The sequence below is a fragment of the Polypterus senegalus genome, chromosome 18, assembly GCF_016835505.1.
Source record: "Polypterus senegalus isolate Bchr_013 chromosome 18, ASM1683550v1, whole genome shotgun sequence".
NCBI lineage: Eukaryota > Metazoa > Chordata > Cladistia > Polypteriformes > Polypteridae > Polypterus > Polypterus senegalus.
The window spans coordinates 40,127,132-40,147,466 of NC_053171.1; the positions used below are offsets into that span (position 1 = coordinate 40,127,132).

The following is a 20,335-nucleotide window of genomic DNA, read 5'->3' on the forward strand; positions in this document are numbered from 1 at the left end:
GTCCCTTTCATGCTGCCCCCTTAATGGGACACTTCATTAATTACTGGTGTGTCATTGTTACCAGAGCTCAGCTGCCCAAGCAGACCACTACAAGGCCAGCGGAGGACTGGTTACGTGTGGTCCTGACCTCCTTCCATTGTTCACTGCAAACGCACTTAGACCCCAGGGTCACCCCCCTCAGCGACATGATGCATTAAAAAATGTCAAAAGGAAACCCGTCTGGCTTTAAAAACAGAAGATGAGCGATTTCTTTTTTGTAAAACTGACATTTCTCAAATAAACCAGACTTGAATACCGCTGTCGAAATGTTTATTTTATGAGCTACAAATGCAAGCTCCACTTTATGTTCTCCAGCAACATTCTGTTAGCTATTGGTCATCTTGATGTTTTTTCTTACAATATGAAGAAAAAAAAAAACCAAATACAAAAATGATCTACTAGAAAATGTTTTGACCAGACAAAATAATCTGCAGCTTCTCGTTATTTTAATATATTTGTTAGGAACAAAGTTGCTAGTTTGTAAACTGAGACAAAGACACTATATGGATTATAAATCCTGCTTGTACTACGGCTGTGAGAGAAACCTTCCGGCCTGCTCTGTCAGCGGCAAAACAAAGTCGAATTGCAAATACTGTGGGCAAAAATGAAGAACGGACAATAATCTGTTGGTTGGAAAAGCAAACAGAATATAAAAACATGCAGTGATTAAATAAAATGGGCATAAACGAAAAGATTACTAAATACAAGTTATGCTTTATTAAAGAGTTAACAGAAAATATTTCTCTAATAACAAATGTAATCTCAACTAAATTGGGTGGCTTCTTCGGTTTGACTCTTTCAGCCCACGATAAAACAAGTTTAAATAAGTAACATTAAACAGCCAAGTGGGTCCCCTCAGTCACAAATGCATCAGTGCAAACAACTTCTTTCAAAATGGAGTCAAGTGAAAATGTGACAGGAAATAAGAAACCCACTGGCATTGCAGCCTGAGTGGGCTGGGCATGCAGCCCCCATGAGCTGCACTGCAGTCGTCTTCTTATTATAAACGCATTAAAGCAGCTTATTGGAGTGGAGTACAAACAGGACAAAGGGGCTTCCTGGTCACATGAACTACAAACAATGTTCCAAAGTAAAATGTCATCCATGAATGTACATCCCAACATAAATGTAAGGCCTGAGTAAAAGGACATTGTCTCACCAAACAGCTCCGAGGTTTTGGCCTGAACACACGCCAATCCATTTTTCTGATGCTGGTGCTTTTGTGCAGTCAATGAAGGAAGGACAGTTCAGAGTTTGTTAGGGGAGCAACAGCAGATCTCCACCTAAAACTCCCAGGACTCCATCCACTTGAGCCCCTCCATTGGACTGCCGTGCTCATGGGCCAGAGGTCCCATCATGCCGTAGGAAAGCGGATGAAACAAGCAGAAACTAGAAAAGACCAAACCATGTAGCCGTGAGTGTAGCCGGTGACAGGACAGGAGTACCCACCCGATTCGGGCCCCTTCACTTTGCAAGTGAGTATACTTTTTATTTGTTGGGTGACATGTAGTTAAGTATGCACACGAGAACTTTCACAACCTGAGCATCAAGTAATTGCAAATGTGTTTCACATCAACAGGAAGGAGTGCTTCACAAACGGACAGTCAGAATAAGATAATAGCACTTACTGCTTCAACAGCAACTCTGTTGTAAGGGGTTAACAGCCTGTCATTTCTGAGTTATTGACGTTCTGCTCACCTGTACAGGACCAGTGCAGCCAGAAAAACAAGTCCTCCTTGATAAACGCTTTTAGCCAGGTGAAAGGGAACAATTAAATCACAGCTCTGTAGCAGTATGTCCCACGTTATTGCTAAAAGCAAAGAAAAAACAGAAATGATAACCATTCATGGGGATATCTTAAAATAAAAGGTCCTAAAATGCCAACAGCACAACTACAAGCATTAAAGACACCATATCAGTAGCTTTAGATGGTCTACTGGTCTAAAAAGCTGAAAAGCCCACCCAATGCAAACAAGCAGTGGTGTCTCGTCTGTCCGTGTGCTACGATTATAACCTGCCACTTAGTGCTCATGTCCGGCGCCCCCAGGACCAGACTCGGAGGAGACTGTGGCATGATGTGAGGAGTTAATGGAAGGGCACTGCTAACATTGAGAAGGTCTCCACATGAGCGATAGATAGCATCTGCAGGTTTACTATATCAAAAAATGATCCATTTCAGTACACACCTGTTATTTAGACCTACAAATAATAATTGTCAAGACGTCAGATGGCAGAGCGCCAGGTTACCAACCTGTTAACATGCTGCTAAACAACATGGCAGGAAAGTAGTGATGGAAATATAAAATCCGTCCCATTGTAAAAAATGGCAGATAATGAAGCAACCATCCCATCAACATCTGTTGGCCACCGCCAAGAAGTACCATGCAGCGCTCTGGGGGTGAGATAGTAAAACAGACTTGACAGTTTAAAAGGGTGTTACATATTTCCAGAATATAGCACATTTTTCTTCAGTATGAACCAGATTATCCCCCAAAGTAACTTCTGTGACAGCTCACTGCTTCCCAGACTTTTGGCCCCCTCTAGTCAACTCAGGTTGAATTTACTCACGTCTGGCTTCTTGACTCAGAGCAATCCCTCGCTTTAACAGCACAGCAGCCACCCCAGCCATGAAGGCATACAATACAAGGCTAAAGAGGTTCAACCACCAGATCACCTAGAAACACAAAGATGGCGTACATCAAGAAAGGCAGCTCTACTTTGTGGCCCTCTTAAGTTCAGACCAACGCATTTTTGTTTACTCACAGGATTTCCCAGCAGGTACACTCGATATTCTGTTTCATTCACCCCAGAGAACCTTAAACCCTTAAAGACGAGAAGAAAGACAAGGGTTACAAAACGTCAATGTTACATGCTGAACGAGTGCCCTCAGAGTATGTGAAGAGCAGGTAAGGGATGGCACATGGTTTACTATGACATCACATCCGTGAATTAGGTTCCCAGAAACACTGTAATGCAAAGAACATCATCAATCATTAATTTACGAGAGCTTCCGAAAACCCACTGTAACTAAAGAAACACTTTAATTTCTTTGTAATCTACATGCTTCCTGACCCATTCGTTAATTGCCAAGTGCTTCTTAAATGGGGTACCCCTTTGCAGTACTCACAGTAACAGATAGAGGGTGCCAGAGGGATCACATTAAATTCAAACCAAGACAGTTTTCTGTACATTTATAATACTAAAATTTACACTTGATATGATATCATTTTCATGATGACAGCAACTTTTCTGTAGTGCTATTGGTTATGGAGAGATGCTGGAAGAAAGAAAAGGGAAGGACTGGTTGGTGTCACAGTTTGGATAGAAAGGGGTAGGATGGATACAATAATGAAAACCTACTGAGAAGGAAATCCACTGAATTGCCAACAACCGACGCTCACATGTTACTGAAGTTAAATCCTAGCGAATACCCTTGCATACCACCATCCTCTTGAAGCCTTGCCACATCTACTGTAATGGTTCTGGTTTTAAACATACAATTGATTTGCAATCATCAAGGACTTTTTATAGGTATTGTGGCAAAACTGCCTGGGCAATTGGCTACGAGGTCTTCATCTGTGGGCCAATTTAGCATTGTGTGAGAAGGCAAGAAACTGCAAGTCTGTTGATGAACAAGCATCTACTTCACACATGACACTTCATACCGGTGACTAACCCTCTGACCGTGTCTGAAGAACAGTACAACTCAGCATATTGGCAACCCCCCAGCATAGTGAAATGCAAAGTATAAATACTGGCTTAGCTACAGAATCTGTGAAATGCCCTTCCGCCGTTCTCATAAATTCATGGGTGGTTTCAGACCTGCATACAGTCCTGCTGCCCTATGACGGCGCAGTGTGAAGTGTTGTTATGAGGGGCATGGCAATTAGAAATGTCTCCTTGTTTCAGGCAGAGGGTTTATACCAGACTGGTGTGGATGCTAGGCTGGTCATCACCATTCATGTTTTTAGCTATTTATTTTGTTTTGTTCACCAGTTTCTAATTAAGAGAGTTTGTATTCGTGTCATTGTTGTTGAGCTACTGCCTATAAATTAGCAATAAACAGACAGTGCAACATGCAAACCAGTTGTGGGATTACATCACTGAATTTATTAACTTCAGTTACGGACTGCGGAAACATTAGTGATTTGATAAATTAAATATATACACAAATGGTTTAGAGATTGCCACCAGGCTGTTCATGTGGTGTCTGTGTGTCTGAACAAGAGTCAGGTTAGGCCATGATATGCAGACAGACACTTATCCTCTTCAGTGTCTCAGTCCTCTTGTTTTTTTTCTTGCTTTTGAAAAGGACGTCACAAGCCTTAATATACAACAAGTCTCTGTTACGTCTAACAGAAGCAGAAGCTCTACTTAAGAAAAGTGTGACTTTCTTTCACGGCGTGTTTTTGTCATTTCTTCGGCATTTATCGTAAAAAAAAAGTCTGATTTTGTGTTTATTGATACACTTTACCTTGTTTGGTTGTTAAATTATAATGAAATGTTTACTTCATTACTTTTCTGAGTTTTATTTCATTCCCACCGAACGGACCAAAAACGACATCATATAATAAAAGTGCTGTTTTTAATTCGACTTTTGATGCTTTTTTTTCTAGGCGACTTCAAAGGGTGGAATTAATGAATTAATCCTTTGTGCACTCATTTGTAAAGTAGCCAATTAAGAGGGCTTCTGGGAACCCCCATGAAAAAGTATCTCGTATGTTACACTCGTCCCTTGTGAAGTTGCTCGTTAACCTCTAAGAGTCACCGATTTTGGTAAAATCGCCATATCACCCCAATCGACAAAGGGAACCTTTCAAGTGCAGATCTTAAACAAACAAAAAAAATTAACTAAACACATAACTGAGCAGACGATCTGCACATGTGTAGCTAGCTATAAGACAGTCTCAGAGACGCCTTCACTGCTGTTGGCATTTCAAAACTGTTCACAAATATCAATGGGTGGCTGAACTTCCACTTTTGAGTGATTCTGATTCAGAAAGGCAAAAAACAGTCAAAACTCAAATTTCTTTATAGAAGAGACAACTTTTACACCTCAATAGTTCTTTGTTCAGATGACAGAATCAGTCTGAAACCCTCAGGTGCGATAGATAGATAGATAGATAGATAGATAGATAGATAGATAGATAGATAGATAGATAGATAGATAGATAGATAGATAGATAGATAGATACTTTATTAATCTTAACTATGGATTTGTTGTACTTTTTACTTACATTGTGCCAATATTACACAGGCAGGCGTCTAAAAACAACCAAAATGCACAGCTTTCAAACCCTCATTCAAAACCTCATCTAACCACTTCCGCCCCGAGTCTCAGCCATTCAAAGCTTAAGTAAACAAAAAAAGGGTGTAATTCATGTGAAATACGTCAGTAGAATTAGCAGGTGACATGCAAGTGAGCATTTTTAAACAATGGTTATTAGTCAAATGTGATCAACACCTCAATGCCAAAGACTAAATGCAGGGAAAGGTTATGGCCCAAATAATCTCCGTCAGGATATGTTTACACGCTGTGGCTCGATTCAGGCCCGTCACCTTCAGGCTCAGGTTTAATGTTTCTCCACTGTGGTTTTTGTGGCAGGCCGCATGTATTTTTAGAAAATCTGCTTCTATACAAACGCTATCTCTTCTGGTTTGTCTGCCTGTTACCAGCATGCAGCTAAATCACAGCATACATACTGCTTGTTGATTAGTGAATGTAAAGGAGAATTTCAGTGCACTCTGTACACAAGACAATAATGAACGCATAAAATACAAGATTACAAACAGAGGGACAGCCAGCTGTTCCAGTAAGTCAGATTCTCCTCACATGCTAAAGGGGCTTTAGAGTGCTGTTTACATTTAAATTTTAGATTGTAGGTGTTGAAAGGGGGCTAATCCAACTGTGAATCAAATACAAGGACCCCAGGAAAAACTCTGAAGACTTTACAGTTAATTTACATTAGGAAGTGGCCAAAAAGAAAGGACAGAGATTAGTGATACACCATAAACATTACACGTGTGTACAAATACTGTACATACACAAATACAGTATATTAAAAAGCGTCCATTTTCTTGTGTATTGTAATGTTCTGTAGCTCACTGTCATGTTGGTTTCTCCGCTTTAGCACACCTTAACAAACTGTATTTAGAAATGAATAAACTGGGCATCCTATGTTCATGTGCAGGGCAATTATAAACTGTGGGGGTTAAAAAATGTACACAGCATAAATCTGCAAAAACACAAAAAGTCAAAGCAAAAAAAGGCTTATCAACAATTGGAAAAATCACACAGAAAAATACAACAAACGACACATAGCAGGGCGAGTTCTCTATCTGAATAACTTGAAGAACACTCAGTTGTGTATCCCATTTGGACCTTCTTTTCTAATCTGATGAATGGCAGATGTAAGACAGTAAAAGCAGACATCACGCTGCTTTGTTGTGACATGGGCCAATATTTTAATTCCAGCCAAAGATGATCTGGCTTGACACTACAAAAGAATATGTTGACAAGGTGCCATCACAAGGCCATGCTGTCGACTACACAACAAAACTCTGATCTTCAGGTCTGTATGTTTATTCTTTAGCAAGTCCATCAGTTTCTTTTTACAATCTCTGCCTTATTCAATGGTATTGACGTAAATCTACTGTCTATTTTAAAGCCATGCATAGGTAACTCTCGATGCCGCTGGTTGAATACGTCCTTCAGAACTAATGATGAGTGGAGTGTTGTGCTTACCTGATAGTTGATTGGCCAGTGCCAGGGTTTGGAACTCACTTCGTTGTCCTTTGGCTTTAAACCACTGTTTCCCTATTGCAAGTAACAGAGCAATAATACTGAATGTCAGTCAGTTTCTTGGCTGTGAAGAGCAATCACAAAATCAAGTATTTAAAGAAAAAGCAGTTTGCAGAACCTCTGAGTGAAGTGCTGCATGCCCTACACATTAGTTTATTATTTTACTTTACACCATTTCAGCACAGTGATTAAGTAAAAAACTGAACCCAGCAAAACGCAATGTCAGAGATTTCTTTCAAATAATTTCCTCTGTCCAAGTGAGTACCTCTTGTGTATGGCAGAAATTGGTGTTGGCCAAACTACCACATCTGAGCCCCGTTTGTGAATGGGAATAGTCCTGGGCTACTCAACTCCAGTCCTGGAGGTCCATTGTGGCTGCAGGTTTTTGCTTTAACCTAATTTTTAATTAGTACCCATTTATTTACTACTAAAGAAAAATATCTTTTGAGCTTGGTTTTACTTAACTTGTTTGTTACGATTCAGAACCCTTAACTGCCTATTTTAGTTTTGAACAGGTGCATTAAGGTTTTAATAGATGCCGTTTTCTTAACCAGCAATCAGTTGAGGTGCAAAATGAGAAAGGAATCACCAGCTCTCCAGCTAACGTGCCTTCATTTAAACCTGTGTACATGCATCATGAAATTCCTATGTTAATGCAACGTTTTGAAATAAAAGAGAGAAGAGAAAAACCAAATCTGTTCCAGACTGCAAAACATGGATAATGAGAGAGAGAAAATGAAAAATCTACAATGTAATAAAGACTTGTCTTGGAAGAATGAAGCACTAACAAGACATACACTTGATATCCTAGTTTTATTGTGAGGAAGGCAGGCTCTGTTGTAGGCACGGAGCTGGACAGTTTGACATCCGTGGCAGAGCGACGGGCGCTGAGCAGGCTCCTGTCAGTCATGGAGAATCCACTGCATCCACTAAACAGTATCATCTCCAGACAGAGGCGCAGCTTCAGCGACAGACTGCTGTCACGGTCCTGCTCCACTGACAGACTGAGGAGATCGTTCCTCCCCCACACAATGCGACTCTTCAGTTCCCCCCGGGAGGGTATACGTTAACATTATATAAAGTTATTGTCTGTTATACCTGCATTGTTATCACTCTTTAATTTAATATTGTTTTTTATCAGTATGCTGCTGCTGGAGTATGTGAATTTCCCCTTGGGATTAATAAAGTATCTATCTATCTATCATTTGTCAGGCCCGCCTTCTAATTATGGAACTGGGTGAAGTAAAAACCTGCACCCACTGCAGACTTCCAGGACTGGAGATGAGTACCCCTGGCATAGTCAACAGGTTGTAATGAATACTGACATATACTCTACACCTACGCCTAAGGTGCTAAAACAAGAGGCCAAATTCATTACCAGGTATGGAAAAAAGAAATCAGCAGTATTGTCAGCCACTAATGAGTGTCTTCTTGTCATACCTACCCTGATCATCACAATGTGGGACTCGATTAAAATCTCAGGGAACATGGGCTTTAAAACATCCAAACTAATATTAGGCACTGGAAAACAAAATAATAAACATGTCATAAACTTGGGGAAAAAAAGGTCCCCAAATTAAATTACACAATCAGTTTTCAAAAACTCTGGCAATTATGAAAAAATGTTTTGTTATGCTGTTCCTGAAGCAACAAGATGTGGCTTATGAAGGTAAATCAAAAACTAAGCTGGACTAAGATGAGGATGATGGAGTAAACATAAAAAGTGTTTCACCGAGAAAGACGGTGCCCAGATGAGAGAACGGGTTGGTAGAAGCACAGTAAAGCAGACCATGACATGACTAGGCACAGGTGGTTTTGGTAAATGGAGGAAGAGGTTGAAGATGGCTGGCTGAAGCAATTGAGGAGATACCTTAAAAACAAGGCCAAAGAGGTATTTGGGTGGAAATGGAGCAACCTAATGTTATCTGAGAACATAGAAAATGGAAGAAGACTAACCTGGGGGTGCAGATGGCCAACATGGATGAAGCCATACCAATCCTATTAAACCAGCAGTTATTGTGCACACACATAAACTGACCTAACATCCACGTTCAGCCACCACATTTTATCAGGCAGAGTTATAAACCGGATTGCTCTCCTTCAAGCAAGCAGTTCATCAGGGCCTCAGTGTGTTGCAGACAAGTGCTAGAATTTCACCTCTCCAGCCTACATATCAAGCACCGTCGTTTCCCAAGCAAGAACACACTCTGGCCTGGAGTGTCTTTTCTGGTTGAGATTCTCTATTTTATGTAAACACCACTCAGAAACTCTGTCTTATCACTGTACAAGTAAGCGGACACGGCCATCTATAGTTCTCCAATGTAGCAACCCTCATGAAGACCCTCAAGCAGCAACAAACTTCTGTACACAAGCACAGTGCTTAGGGTGTGTTATTCTTAAAAGGTACTTAGAGTAAGTGGCCCAAACCCTTCTTTGCAGGACAGATTTAGCCTTTGTGCTTCTGAATGAACATAATCCACTTAAATCTTTCTGTGCTCCTCCTTTTAAGCCTGAAAAGCTACAATGTGCCCTGGCAGTTTTTCAGGTCTTTGGTTAGTGGCACAAATTTAAACAGATGGAGGTGTACGGCGCTGTTTACTTACATGAGAACCCAATAAAGGAAAGAATCTTGAACTTTACTTACAACCACAGCCATTAGTTCTGTACACTGAAGAGGTATATGAAAGAAAAATCGGGATTGGTCTCCCCTCGACTTTCTCGTATACTCGTATGGGGATGGATATTTGAGGAGTAAACCATAAGGCAAGGATTAGATTTTTATATTATGTATATTAAAGAAACATCAACAACAAATCAAATTAATAATATATTGAACAATTATCATAAAGGTAAAGTTGAGACTCTGCAGCTACATGAATAAAAAATAAAGTACCGCTTCCAGTTAACAGAAATGGCTCAAAAGTTGACAGAAATCCACATTTTGCACCTAATAATTGCATGCAAAATTTGGTTGACCTAAATGAAAGCGTACTCAAGTTATCGTGTTTATACACACACACATACACACAGACAAACACATAGACATAATTCCAAAAATGGTATTTTCGGACTCGGGGAGGTCTTAAATGTCGAGGTCGAATTTTTGGACGATTACAATACTTTGTATACGAGAAAGTAAAAAGGAACCCTAAAGTGTACAGACCTTTACAAGCCCAAAGGTAAGCCAAACTGAGCTCTGTACAAAATGGGGGGCACTTCATACAGAATTCCAGTTTGTGGATATTATAAAAGGGAAAACAACAGAACAATTCAAAATGACATAAAGAATGGCCACAAATACCATGAAGTTAATTATTCTACACTACGCAGTTCACACAAAGCTTACATTTTGTGTTGAAGTGATCCTCGATGTTCCACTGAGAGCTGGGGGTCTCTTTCAAGTATGGGCTACATGTCACCTCTACCTGCTCCCAGCCCCTGGAAATAAGGAAGAAGACTGACTAGGCTGGTTTCCCATGCAGACATCTTCTAGTGCAGCTTTAGAGCACAAATGTGTTAATCGCTGCCTGTCCTGCACTAAACTCCCACAGTGGGCTGAAGCAGCACGTGATGGTTTCCTTTATCTATTATTCTACATATAGCACTCTTACCGCCACTGGAATGTTGTACAACAACAGATCAGCACATCGGCAGGAAGGCTTCAGGTAGGTTTCTACCTGCCATTTATAAATTCATTTCCTCATTCTAAACAAGTTAATGACTTTGGAGGAAAACTGACTGGCAGAAAGGAACAAGTCTCAGTCTAGAATCACGTATGTACAAGGCAGTGTCAGTTTTCATCAATTCATTTACAGCACACTGATCCTCTAACTTCACTTACTGTACAAAAAAAGCGCCAATTTAACACAGATAGCTATAGCCACCTCTGTAAATATGGCACAAAAACTATGAAGAGAAGACCAATTCTAGCCTTGACCCATATCTTCATTCTAATACAACTACAGAACAGTAGCAGCAATTTCTTAACCTGTCAAGCTTCACAAACAGGTCCCTGTAACTCAGACTGCTATGCTGCTCATTTCCAAATCAAAGGATCCATTTTAACTTTTGCTAAATGGAAACATAAAAAATATGTATCCGACTTACCATTTTGGCAGAGTCTTCCCAGAAGAGAAGAGAAGACACCCTGTGGAGATGTGAATAAATCGCAGCTTGCTACGGAGTACTTTGATTAAATCCCCTTTCTTACCGCCCCATACTTCAATTTGCCAGAAATCATTTGGATCCCCTGTGCCATTCTGACAAACAAAAAAGATGCATTAACCGGAATGTCCCCAGCATATCTACCAGTACTGCAGGCAAAACAAGGAACTGGGACAGTGTGTTCCACATAAAAACAAAAAAATAAAAAAAGGCCACCTACTATTCCATAACCTGTGACCTGAAGGTGCTTTTTGGTTAATGGTGCCTCATGCAGGTGACTATGAAGGTTGCGTGATGTTCTAGAAGGAAGAAAATAAAATAATAATAGGAAACAGGTTGAAAATTCAGCATGTGGCAAGAGTGTGGTGCCAACAAGTGCTGGGAAACGAGGAGCCAAAGATCAAAAGGCGTCCAGACAGCTTTAAAACATTCTACTTTTAGGTGTTTGCTTTCATTTCTTTGAACTCTGCTTACTTGCTTCAGACACAATTTTATAAACGTTAAAGATTTAAATGTGTAAAAATCTGGCTTTAGGAAAAAAAAACTACTAGCATAGACAACTAAACATAATACCGATTCTTTTTTTGCCTTTTTAAACAGTTTTTACCAGTTTCTTTAGGACTGGATACTTAAAAGTGTTTGCTTCACTTTTATTAGAACTTTAACAAACTAGTTTTATTAAAACGGCTTATTAAGCACAACTATTGGCAAAATTGGTGAAGAATCCAAGTCAGAAATTACACTCGGTTAGCTAGATGCCCCTCAGTGGGCATCATTTGCGCCATAAACTAGTTGTGTAAAACAATTAAAGATGACAGACACAGTTAAATAAAAAGTAGAAGAAACCCAATCTCAGAACTGAAGAGGTTTACAATACACACACTTCTCCACTGGCTGGACACACATAATAAGCCGTAGAGTACTTCTGAGTGAACAAGGAAAGAGCAGAACGATGCTGTTTATTTAATTCAGTACCAGTTTAGCTGAAAACACAAACAGGTTTGCACAGAAGCGATACTCTCCTACACTAATGCCTCTTTTTAATTTTCTCTTGTAGTCTAGACATCCTCCAGCATAGCCAGACAGCTCCTTGCACAGCCACCACTACCATTCTTTTGTATTCCATTACTTACTCTTTGTGCTCCAGTCTAATGATGTCACCATGTCGGACAAATTCTACAGGGTCCATGGTGTCCTCTAAGAAAACAAAATGAATGCAAGATGGCACACACTCATCAACACAGGGGTTATATGTTTGCCTGCAAACTATATCTGCAGTGGCACACACAAGAAAAGAAAGTCCTTTAAAACAGACAAATTACTGGCATTCTTCACCTGGTTTGGATTCTGTTTTCCTTACAATCCACACATTGTTGAAATCTTTATGTAAATATGCAGTGACCTGTAAGAAAAGTTATAAATATGAGCAGGACACTAGAGCATCACCTGAACAGATGTAGTGCGAGATCAGGGTTTGTTGGCACCACTGAGTAGTAATTGTGTGTGTTCTGAAAAAGACATTTTACTGATATCATCCAGTGCTAGTTATATCAAATATATGAATGTTTTGAAATAAGTCAGTCCATCAGGTCAACTGGGCTGGTGAGTGACATCCAGTATCATTAGAAATTAATAATGTGCCTTAGTCACTATGTTGATATTGATTTTATGCATTACTTTAACAAAAAAGCAAAGAGAAGCAAAGGTTTTTGCAGATTATGTAGTTAAGAAAAGTAGACTGCAGGGAGCCTAATCTTTCACTAGGATTTGATACACAATACAGAAATGCTAGGGAAATGTCCATACTTTAAGCTAAAATAATCTTATTTCACTGCAGAAAGTGTAAACTCTGTTTGTGAGGTTGACAAAAGTTGCAATTAAAAACAGTATTCAATTACTCATCTAGGAAAATATCGTGCACTCATGCAGCAACTCTGTGGAGTCTGTGTATATACAGTAGTTCTGAAGTCATAATGTCAGGATTCAGCTGACACAAAAGGTATAAATACTTGTTTCCAAATGCATTACGTTAATGGCTTTAGTAAAACTGGCAACAGGGAGCTTTAGAAAGGAAAAACACAGCACATAAAAAGTGTTTTATAGATGCCAAAAATCACCATACAAAAATATTGATCACTGTACTACAAAAAAGAAGCAGCAAATGACATGAAAATGACAGCATTTTTGTCAGAAATAAGAAAAGCTGATTCAAATATGTCAAAGGCCTGCTTTTTCAAGGGTAACATCAGAGACATCTTTGCATTTTCTTTAATCAGCATCTATTGTCAGTTGTAAATGATTGACAAGAGATGCTGAAATATTTGATGATGAACATATATATTTTCTTTAAAATCTTAACACTAATTTATTTTGAGGCTCTGCAGCAAGAAACGTACCATTTTTACGTTGACAGAAGTTGTTCTTTACAAACTGCACCAATAAGTAAACAGTAAATCTGTATGAAGTTAATGCACCTCTTGAAATTGATTTTTTAAGTATTATCAATTACCTGTTGCTGTCTCGCACCAACACCTTCAGGGTACAGATGCCAGTGTGAGTGGAGATATCCGCCAGCAATGCGGATGTTTTTCACAGTAACCGATGACCCATAAGCTAAGTCTGAAAATATAAAATGAAGATAAGTACATTTATGTTGAATTCTGAATGCTGCCACCAACTTTAATATGACTTTAAATGACTTACATGAATGTTTTACAGACCAATGACCATATAAAATGAAAAAAAAGAATCCAGTATTTCAATAGAACTTGAAGGCATTGTCCTTGTGCTCGGCTTTCAGAAGCACATAAGGCCTTTTCTACTAAAAGAACAGACTTTACGGAGCTGCTCAACACTGGCTGGGCTTCTTCTATATTTCAGAAGGACACTTATTTAAGTTTTATTAAAATTACCAGATATGTCACACAAAGATGAGATTACATCTCTGTAGACCATGCCAGATGAACAAAGACAACAACCTCAAGCTCAACATATTTTCAAATTTGAAAAAATATAAAGCAAAAGAAATCAGATTCCACATGCTTTCCTTTGACCTTGTGCCTAGCATCTGATACTTTTTAGTTTTACACTCCTTGTGCTGTATTTTTATTTGTATCACATAAATGATTTCATAATATCATTCATAAGACGTTCCAGATCTTCTCTGATCTGTGGTTTACCCTGCAGCTAAAAATGTAAGTATGTACAGTATGTGCTGTATGATTGTATCTTTCTAGATAACAAAACCAGGTGGAACTGCCTACTTACTATCTGTCACATTTTAGGTACAGTATGAAAGTTAAGATGCATAATATCCAAATTGTGCAGCCAAGAGACATACAGGGAATGGAAACAATAATGTTAACGCCACAAGGAAAAAGACTTTACATTTGAAGAAACTAAAACACAACTACAAATACATCTGCAAGGATGAGCCATATTAGGTTGATTACCAGTTACAAGTATATGTCATGTATGTGCAACTCTGACATAGCAGTCTGTGACTCTCTACAGGTTAATTTGTTACACACAGTATACTTACAAGTTCCTTCACAAAGTCATAACGTTTAAGACACTAATGCCCTGGCCTAAAATCACATGTCCCATTTCCTGTTTGCGCATGCACAGTTTTGCACATTTTGTTGATGTACTGTCAGTGAGTAACCTTTGTCACAGACAGCCCGGGTTTCTTGCCCACGCAGGATGCCTCTTTTGCTGAGAATACCGGGTAAGCAAGCATGAGCAGGACATTACCTCCCCCGGGACGCTAGATGGCAGCCTCCATGGGTTGCAGTGGTGCCCGCAGGGCTTCTTGAGAGATGGGAGTTGTCTACAGCCCTGTTGGGGTCCGGGGGCACCGCCAAGGGGTGCTGCAGCTGCTCCTGAGCCTGTATGGGCAGTCCTTTCACCACACCCTGAATTGCTGCCGAAAATAGGTCATCAAGCACCTGGAACACTTCTGGGAAACATATAAAAGGAGCCAGAAGACAGTACTCGGGAACCCAGCCACAGGGGATGCACAAACCAGTGTGTTTCTTCATGCCGGTCCCAAGCCCAGATAAATGGGGAGGGTTATGTCAGGAAGGGCATCCAGTGTAAAATTTTGCCAAATCAATATGCAGACAACAATATAAATTTCTGTACCGGATCGGTCGAGCCCCGGGTTAACAACGACTGTCACCAGTACTGTTAGCCAACACGGTGCTGATGGAAATTGGGCTGCTGTTGGCCGAAGAAGGAGAAGGAGAAGAAGAGGGGGGAGACATGTCCAGAAGCAGGAGGAGAGGAGGAAAGTAAAGAGAGTGAAACTGAGGGTAGGAACTTTGAATGTTGGCAGTATGACTGGTAAGGGGAGAGAGTTAGCAGATATGATGGAGAGAAGGAAGGTTGATATGTGTGTGCAATGGACTAAATGGAAGGGGAGTAAGGCCAGGTGGATCGGAGGTGGATTCAAATTGTTCTATCATGGTGTGGATGGGAGGAGAAATAGAGCACGAGTTATTCTGAAGGAACAGCATGTCAAGAGTGTTTTGGAAGTGAAAAGAGTGTCAGGCAGAGTAATAATTATGAAGATGGAAACTGGAGGTGTGATGATGAATGTTGTTAGTGCATATGCACCACAAGTTGGGTGTGCCATGGGTGAGAAAGAAGATTTTTGGAGTGAGCTGGATGAAGTGATGAACAGTGTACCCAAGGGACAGAAAGTGGTAATTAGAGAGGATTTCAGTGGGCATGTTGGTGAAGGGAACAGTGGAGACGAGGAGGTGATGGGTAGGTATGGTGTCAAGGAGAGGAATGAAGAAGGTCAGAGGATAGTGGATTATGCCAAAAGGATGGACATGACTATGGTGAATACGTATTTTATGAAGAGGGAGGAACATAGGGTTACGTATAAGAGTGGAGGAAGATGCACACAGGTACATTACATCCTATGCAGAAGAGTTGATCTGAAGAAGACTGAAGACTGCACAGTGGTGGCAGGGGAAAGTGTAGTTAAGCAGCATAGGATGGTGGTCTGTAGGATGATGCTAGAGATCAAGAAGAGGAAGAGAGTGAGGGCAGAGCCAAGGATCAAATGGTGGAAGTTGAAAAAGGAAGACTGCAAGGTTGAGTGTATGGAGAAGGTGAGACAGGCACTGGGTGGTACTGAAGAATTACCAAACAGCTGGGAAACTACAGCAGATGTAGTAAGGGTGACAGCAAGAAGGGTGCTTGGCATGACATCTGGAAAGACGAATGAGGAAAAGGAAACCTGGTGGTGGAATGAGGAAATACAGGAGAGTATACAGAGAAAGAGGATGGCAAAAAAGAAGTGGGATAGTCAGAGAGATGCAGAAAGTAGACAAGAGTACAAGAAGATAAGGCGCAAGGTGAAGAGAGAGGTGGTGAAGGCTAAAGAAAAGGCGTATGATGAACTGTATGAAAGGTTGGACACTAAAGAGGGAGAAAAGGACCTGTACCGATTGGCTAGACAGACGGACCGAGCTGGAAAAAATGTGCAGCAGGTTAGGGGGATAAAGGATAAAGATGGAAACGTACTCACAAGCGAGGAAAGTGTGTTGAGCAGATGGAAAGAGTACTTTGAGAGGCTGATGAATGAAGAGAAGGAGAGAGAAGAGGTTGGATGATGTGGAGATAGTAAGTCAGGAAGTTAAACAGATTAGCAAGGAGGAAGTAAGAACAGCTATGAAGAGGATGAAGAATGGAAAGGCCGTTTGTCCAGATGACATACCTATGGAAGCATTGAGGTGTTTAGGAGAGATGGCAGTGGAGTTTTCAACCAGATTGTTTAATGGAATCTTGGAAACTGAGAGGATTCCTAAGAAGTGAAGAAGAAGTGTACTGGTGCTGATATTTAAGAATAAGGGGGATGTGCAGGAATGCAGTAACAACAGGGGAATAAAATTGTTGGGCCACAGCATGAAGTAATGGGAAGGAGTAGTGGAAGCTAGGTTAAGAATTGAGGTGATGATTAGTGAGGGGCAGTATGGTTTCATGCCAAGAAAGAGCACCACAGATGCAATGTTTGTTCAGAGGATGTTGATGGAGAAGTTTAGAAACGGCCAGAAGGAGTTGCATTGCTTCTTTGTGGACTTGGAGAAAGCATATGACAGGGTGCCTCAAGAGAAGCTGTGGTATTGTATGTGGAAATCGGGAGTGGCAGAGAAGTATGTGAGAGTTGTACAGGATATGTGCGAGGGAAGTGTGACTGTGGTAAGGTCTGCGGTAGGAGTGACGGATGCATTCAAGTTGGAGGTAGGATTACATCAGGGATCGGTTCTGAAACCTTTCTTATTTGCAATGGCGATGGACAGGTTTCCAGACGAGATTAGACATGAGTCCCTGTGGACTAATATGTCTGCTGATAACATTGTAATCAGTAGCGATAGTAGGGAGCAGGTTGAGGAGACCCTGGAAAGGTTGAGATATGCTCTTGAGAGGAAAGGAATGAAGGTCAGTAGGAACAAGACAGAATACATATGTGTAAATGAGAGGGAGGTCAGTGGAATGGTGAGGATGCAGAGAGTAGAGTTGGTGAAGGTGGATGAGTTTAAATACTTGGGATCAACAGTACAGAGTAATGGGGATTGTGGAAGAGAGGTGAAAAAGAGAGTGCAGGCAGGGTGGAACGGGTGGAGAAGAATGTCAGGAGTAATTTGTGACAGACGGGTATCAGTAGGAGTGAAAGGGAAGGTCTACATGACGGTAGTGAGACCAGCTATGTTATATGGCACTGACCAGAAAGCAGGAGACAGAGCTGGAGGTAGCAGAGTTAAAGTGCTAAGATTTGCATTGAGTGTCAGCTCAAGTTGGACGGCTAGGAGACAAAGTCAGAGAGTTGAGATTGCGTTGGTTTGGACATGTGCAGAGGAGAGATGCTGATTGGGCTATATTGGGAGAAGGATGCTAAAGATAGAGCTGCCAGGCAAGAGGAAAAGAGGAAGGCCTAAGAGAAGGTTTATGGATGTGGTGAGAGAGGACATGGGTGTAACAGAACAAGATGACGAGGACAGATAGATATGGAAGAAGATGAACCGCTGTAGCAACCCCTAACGGCAGCAACCGAAAGAAGAAGAAGGAGACAGTACTTGGTGAGCCAGAGTCGGGAGGCGAAGCTTGCCAAGGAGGAGTGAAGAAGAATAAAAAGAGAAAGAAAAGAATAAGAAAAAAAAAAAAAAGAGTATTGTGCTGTGATTGTGCTTAGTGTAAGGAGTTTCCCACGAGGTAAAGAAAAAATAAAAAAACATTTTTGTGTTTTATAAGTGCCCCCTGCATCTGTCCGTGTCAGATTAAGTGGCTGCAATGCCCTCTACACTTGTCACACCTTGAACAAATCCCTTAAGCAATGTAATGAAACATCCTGGGGATAAATAAAATTCTATCTCTTTCATGAACATGTGGAGCAGGACAAAATTAAGTATAGCAACAACTAGACGATTATTCTAATGTACAAATAGAAGCAGCACACAACTTGTTCTGATGCATGCTGTTGGGATCTGAAAATTAATCTGTGCTTTACAGGGACAAAACCGTTTAGAAAAGTGCATGGGAGCAATCTTAAAACAATATGTCCAGTACAAGCCTTTATCGTAATTAGCCCAACAAATATCTTTGGGATGTATGAGGATAACAAAGAGTTCATAGAATACCTACAGGGAGAATGTGCATACTCATTACAGAGATTGGGTGAAAGATTCAGAACCAGGACATCACATGATAAACACAAATAGAAAATCATAAGTAATAATATGGAAAAGGGTGCTAACTATACTAGCTCATTTTTATAAATCCAAACTAAGTGTAAGTATGAGCAAATCCCCATCAACATTTTATTAGCTTAAGCATGCATGCATGCAGGCATACGTACATTCAGGCATAGAGGCATTGTGCAAGTTGTTCCCAGTGAGTCGAGACTGAAATGCAGAGCTAAAGAAGCCGTCTCCAGGACCACTGAAGGCAGTAAAAGTAAAATCAGCAGTTAATATTGTTTCATTTTTCTTTAAGCAAGAACCATGTCTAACAATTTTCTTGTCAGATACTGATTGGTCATAGGCATAACACCAGCAAAGAATGGACAGGTGTATACACTAGCCAAACCCTTTGAATACTTGGGGAAAAACAGGGCACACTCTTATAGGAGATGGTACTGAAGACTACCAGAAATTGTAAGCAGGTTATTTTGAAATAAAATTCCTAAAGATAGAAGAAGCTTTCCTAATGCTATTTATTGTAACTGAAAAACAAGAGGCTAGTCAAACCATTATCAGACAGCATTTGTAAATTTCACTCGCTAAACCAAACCGTCAGTATTTACCAATCTTGTTGCTCATGTCTAAAAGTCTGCCTAAGTGCACTCTGTGTAATCTCTTTGGAATGTTTATCTGTGTTATTTAGGATGCATATCTTACCTTCTGCTTAAAACTATAAAATGAACTGCAAATATAGATATGTACAGAGCAGCAGGGAGCAGAATAAGACATAACACTCGAGCCAGCAAGTGCCTGCCAAAGTGGACCTAGGAAGCAGATGTTAAAGATTTGTGGTCAGTGACCTTTACATTGTAGATGTGTCTCTGTACATTGTAGAAAGCTCAATAAAATAAAAAGGCCAGACATACCAAGGAGAGGTGTGCATCACCCAACAACCTCCAGAGATCATGGATTGTGTTGAGTCCAACCATGAGGACAACAAACAGACCTACAAATTTAACTCCCAGGGCTCCTGCCAAGTTCACTCCAGTGAGAAGGAGCCACATCCACCAGAGAGTAGAGAAGGGCCTATGGTTCAATGAAGGAAGTTTAAATTAATGCATTTATCATGTCAAGAGAATCAAGGAAAATAAATAATTAAAAAAAAACACCCAAACAACAAAGGCCTCTAAAAATACTAATGCTAACTGGTAAATAATACCAATATGCTCACTTGGGAACACACATCTTACAGATAAGTCACTGCCATCTGCCCTAATTGAGCAGGAATGGAATATGGCGTGCAACACAACGGCACCTAATTATAAGAAAAAATGCTCTGTTGCCAACGTGGTATAAAGGCAGAAAATGAACTTGTATGCAAACCTCTCATTAAATGCAAGAAATTGTCATCTTTTGTGGACCAAGAATAAGACAGCAAAAAGGAATGAAGCAATAGATGTAACAAAAATGTGTTTGGACAATAAACTGTTCCCTAATGGCACAAAGACAAAGAAACTACTTGTGAACTTCGAGAGACACTGAGAGTCAGTGCAGGACCACCAACAGATCTATACTGAAGAATCTTCTCCACTTCTCTTTTCCCCACACACAGCGTAAGTATATGAGCGAGAGATTGCAA

General features: G+C 40.4%; 1 protein-coding gene across 2 annotated transcripts in view; it reads right to left on the reverse strand.

The window, feature by feature from the left end:
* pomt2 (protein-O-mannosyltransferase 2) overlaps nt 1-20,335 on the reverse strand; it is a 69,221-nt gene that overhangs the window by 40,290 nt on the left and 8,596 nt on the right. Inside the window, exons 8-23 of one of the 2 annotated variants that reach the window (XM_039742301.1) lie at nt 19,623-19,782; nt 19,414-19,520; nt 18,873-18,955; nt 13,515-13,624; nt 12,341-12,407; nt 12,139-12,202; nt 11,226-11,304; nt 10,949-11,100; nt 10,188-10,279; nt 8,286-8,362; nt 6,785-6,856; nt 2,803-2,862; nt 2,608-2,713; nt 2,291-2,431; nt 1,738-1,849; nt 658-1,428 (exon numbers count right to left, since the gene is read on the reverse strand). In XM_039742301.1, coding sequence (XP_039598235.1) covers nt 1,323-1,428; nt 1,738-1,849; nt 2,291-2,431; nt 2,608-2,713; nt 2,803-2,862; nt 6,785-6,856; nt 8,286-8,362; nt 10,188-10,279; nt 10,949-11,100; nt 11,226-11,304; nt 12,139-12,202; nt 12,341-12,407; nt 13,515-13,624; nt 18,873-18,955; nt 19,414-19,520; nt 19,623-19,782 — 1,588 coding nt within the window. In that variant the 3' untranslated portion in view covers nt 658-1,322. Of the gene's footprint in view, nt 1-657; nt 1,429-1,737; nt 1,850-2,290; nt 2,432-2,607; nt 2,714-2,802; nt 2,863-6,784; nt 6,857-8,285; nt 8,363-10,187; nt 10,280-10,948; nt 11,101-11,225; nt 11,305-12,138; nt 12,203-12,340; nt 12,408-13,514; nt 13,625-18,872; nt 18,956-19,413; nt 19,521-19,622; nt 19,783-20,335 lie in introns of those variants that run through there. The other variant, XM_039742302.1, reaches the window with a different exon arrangement.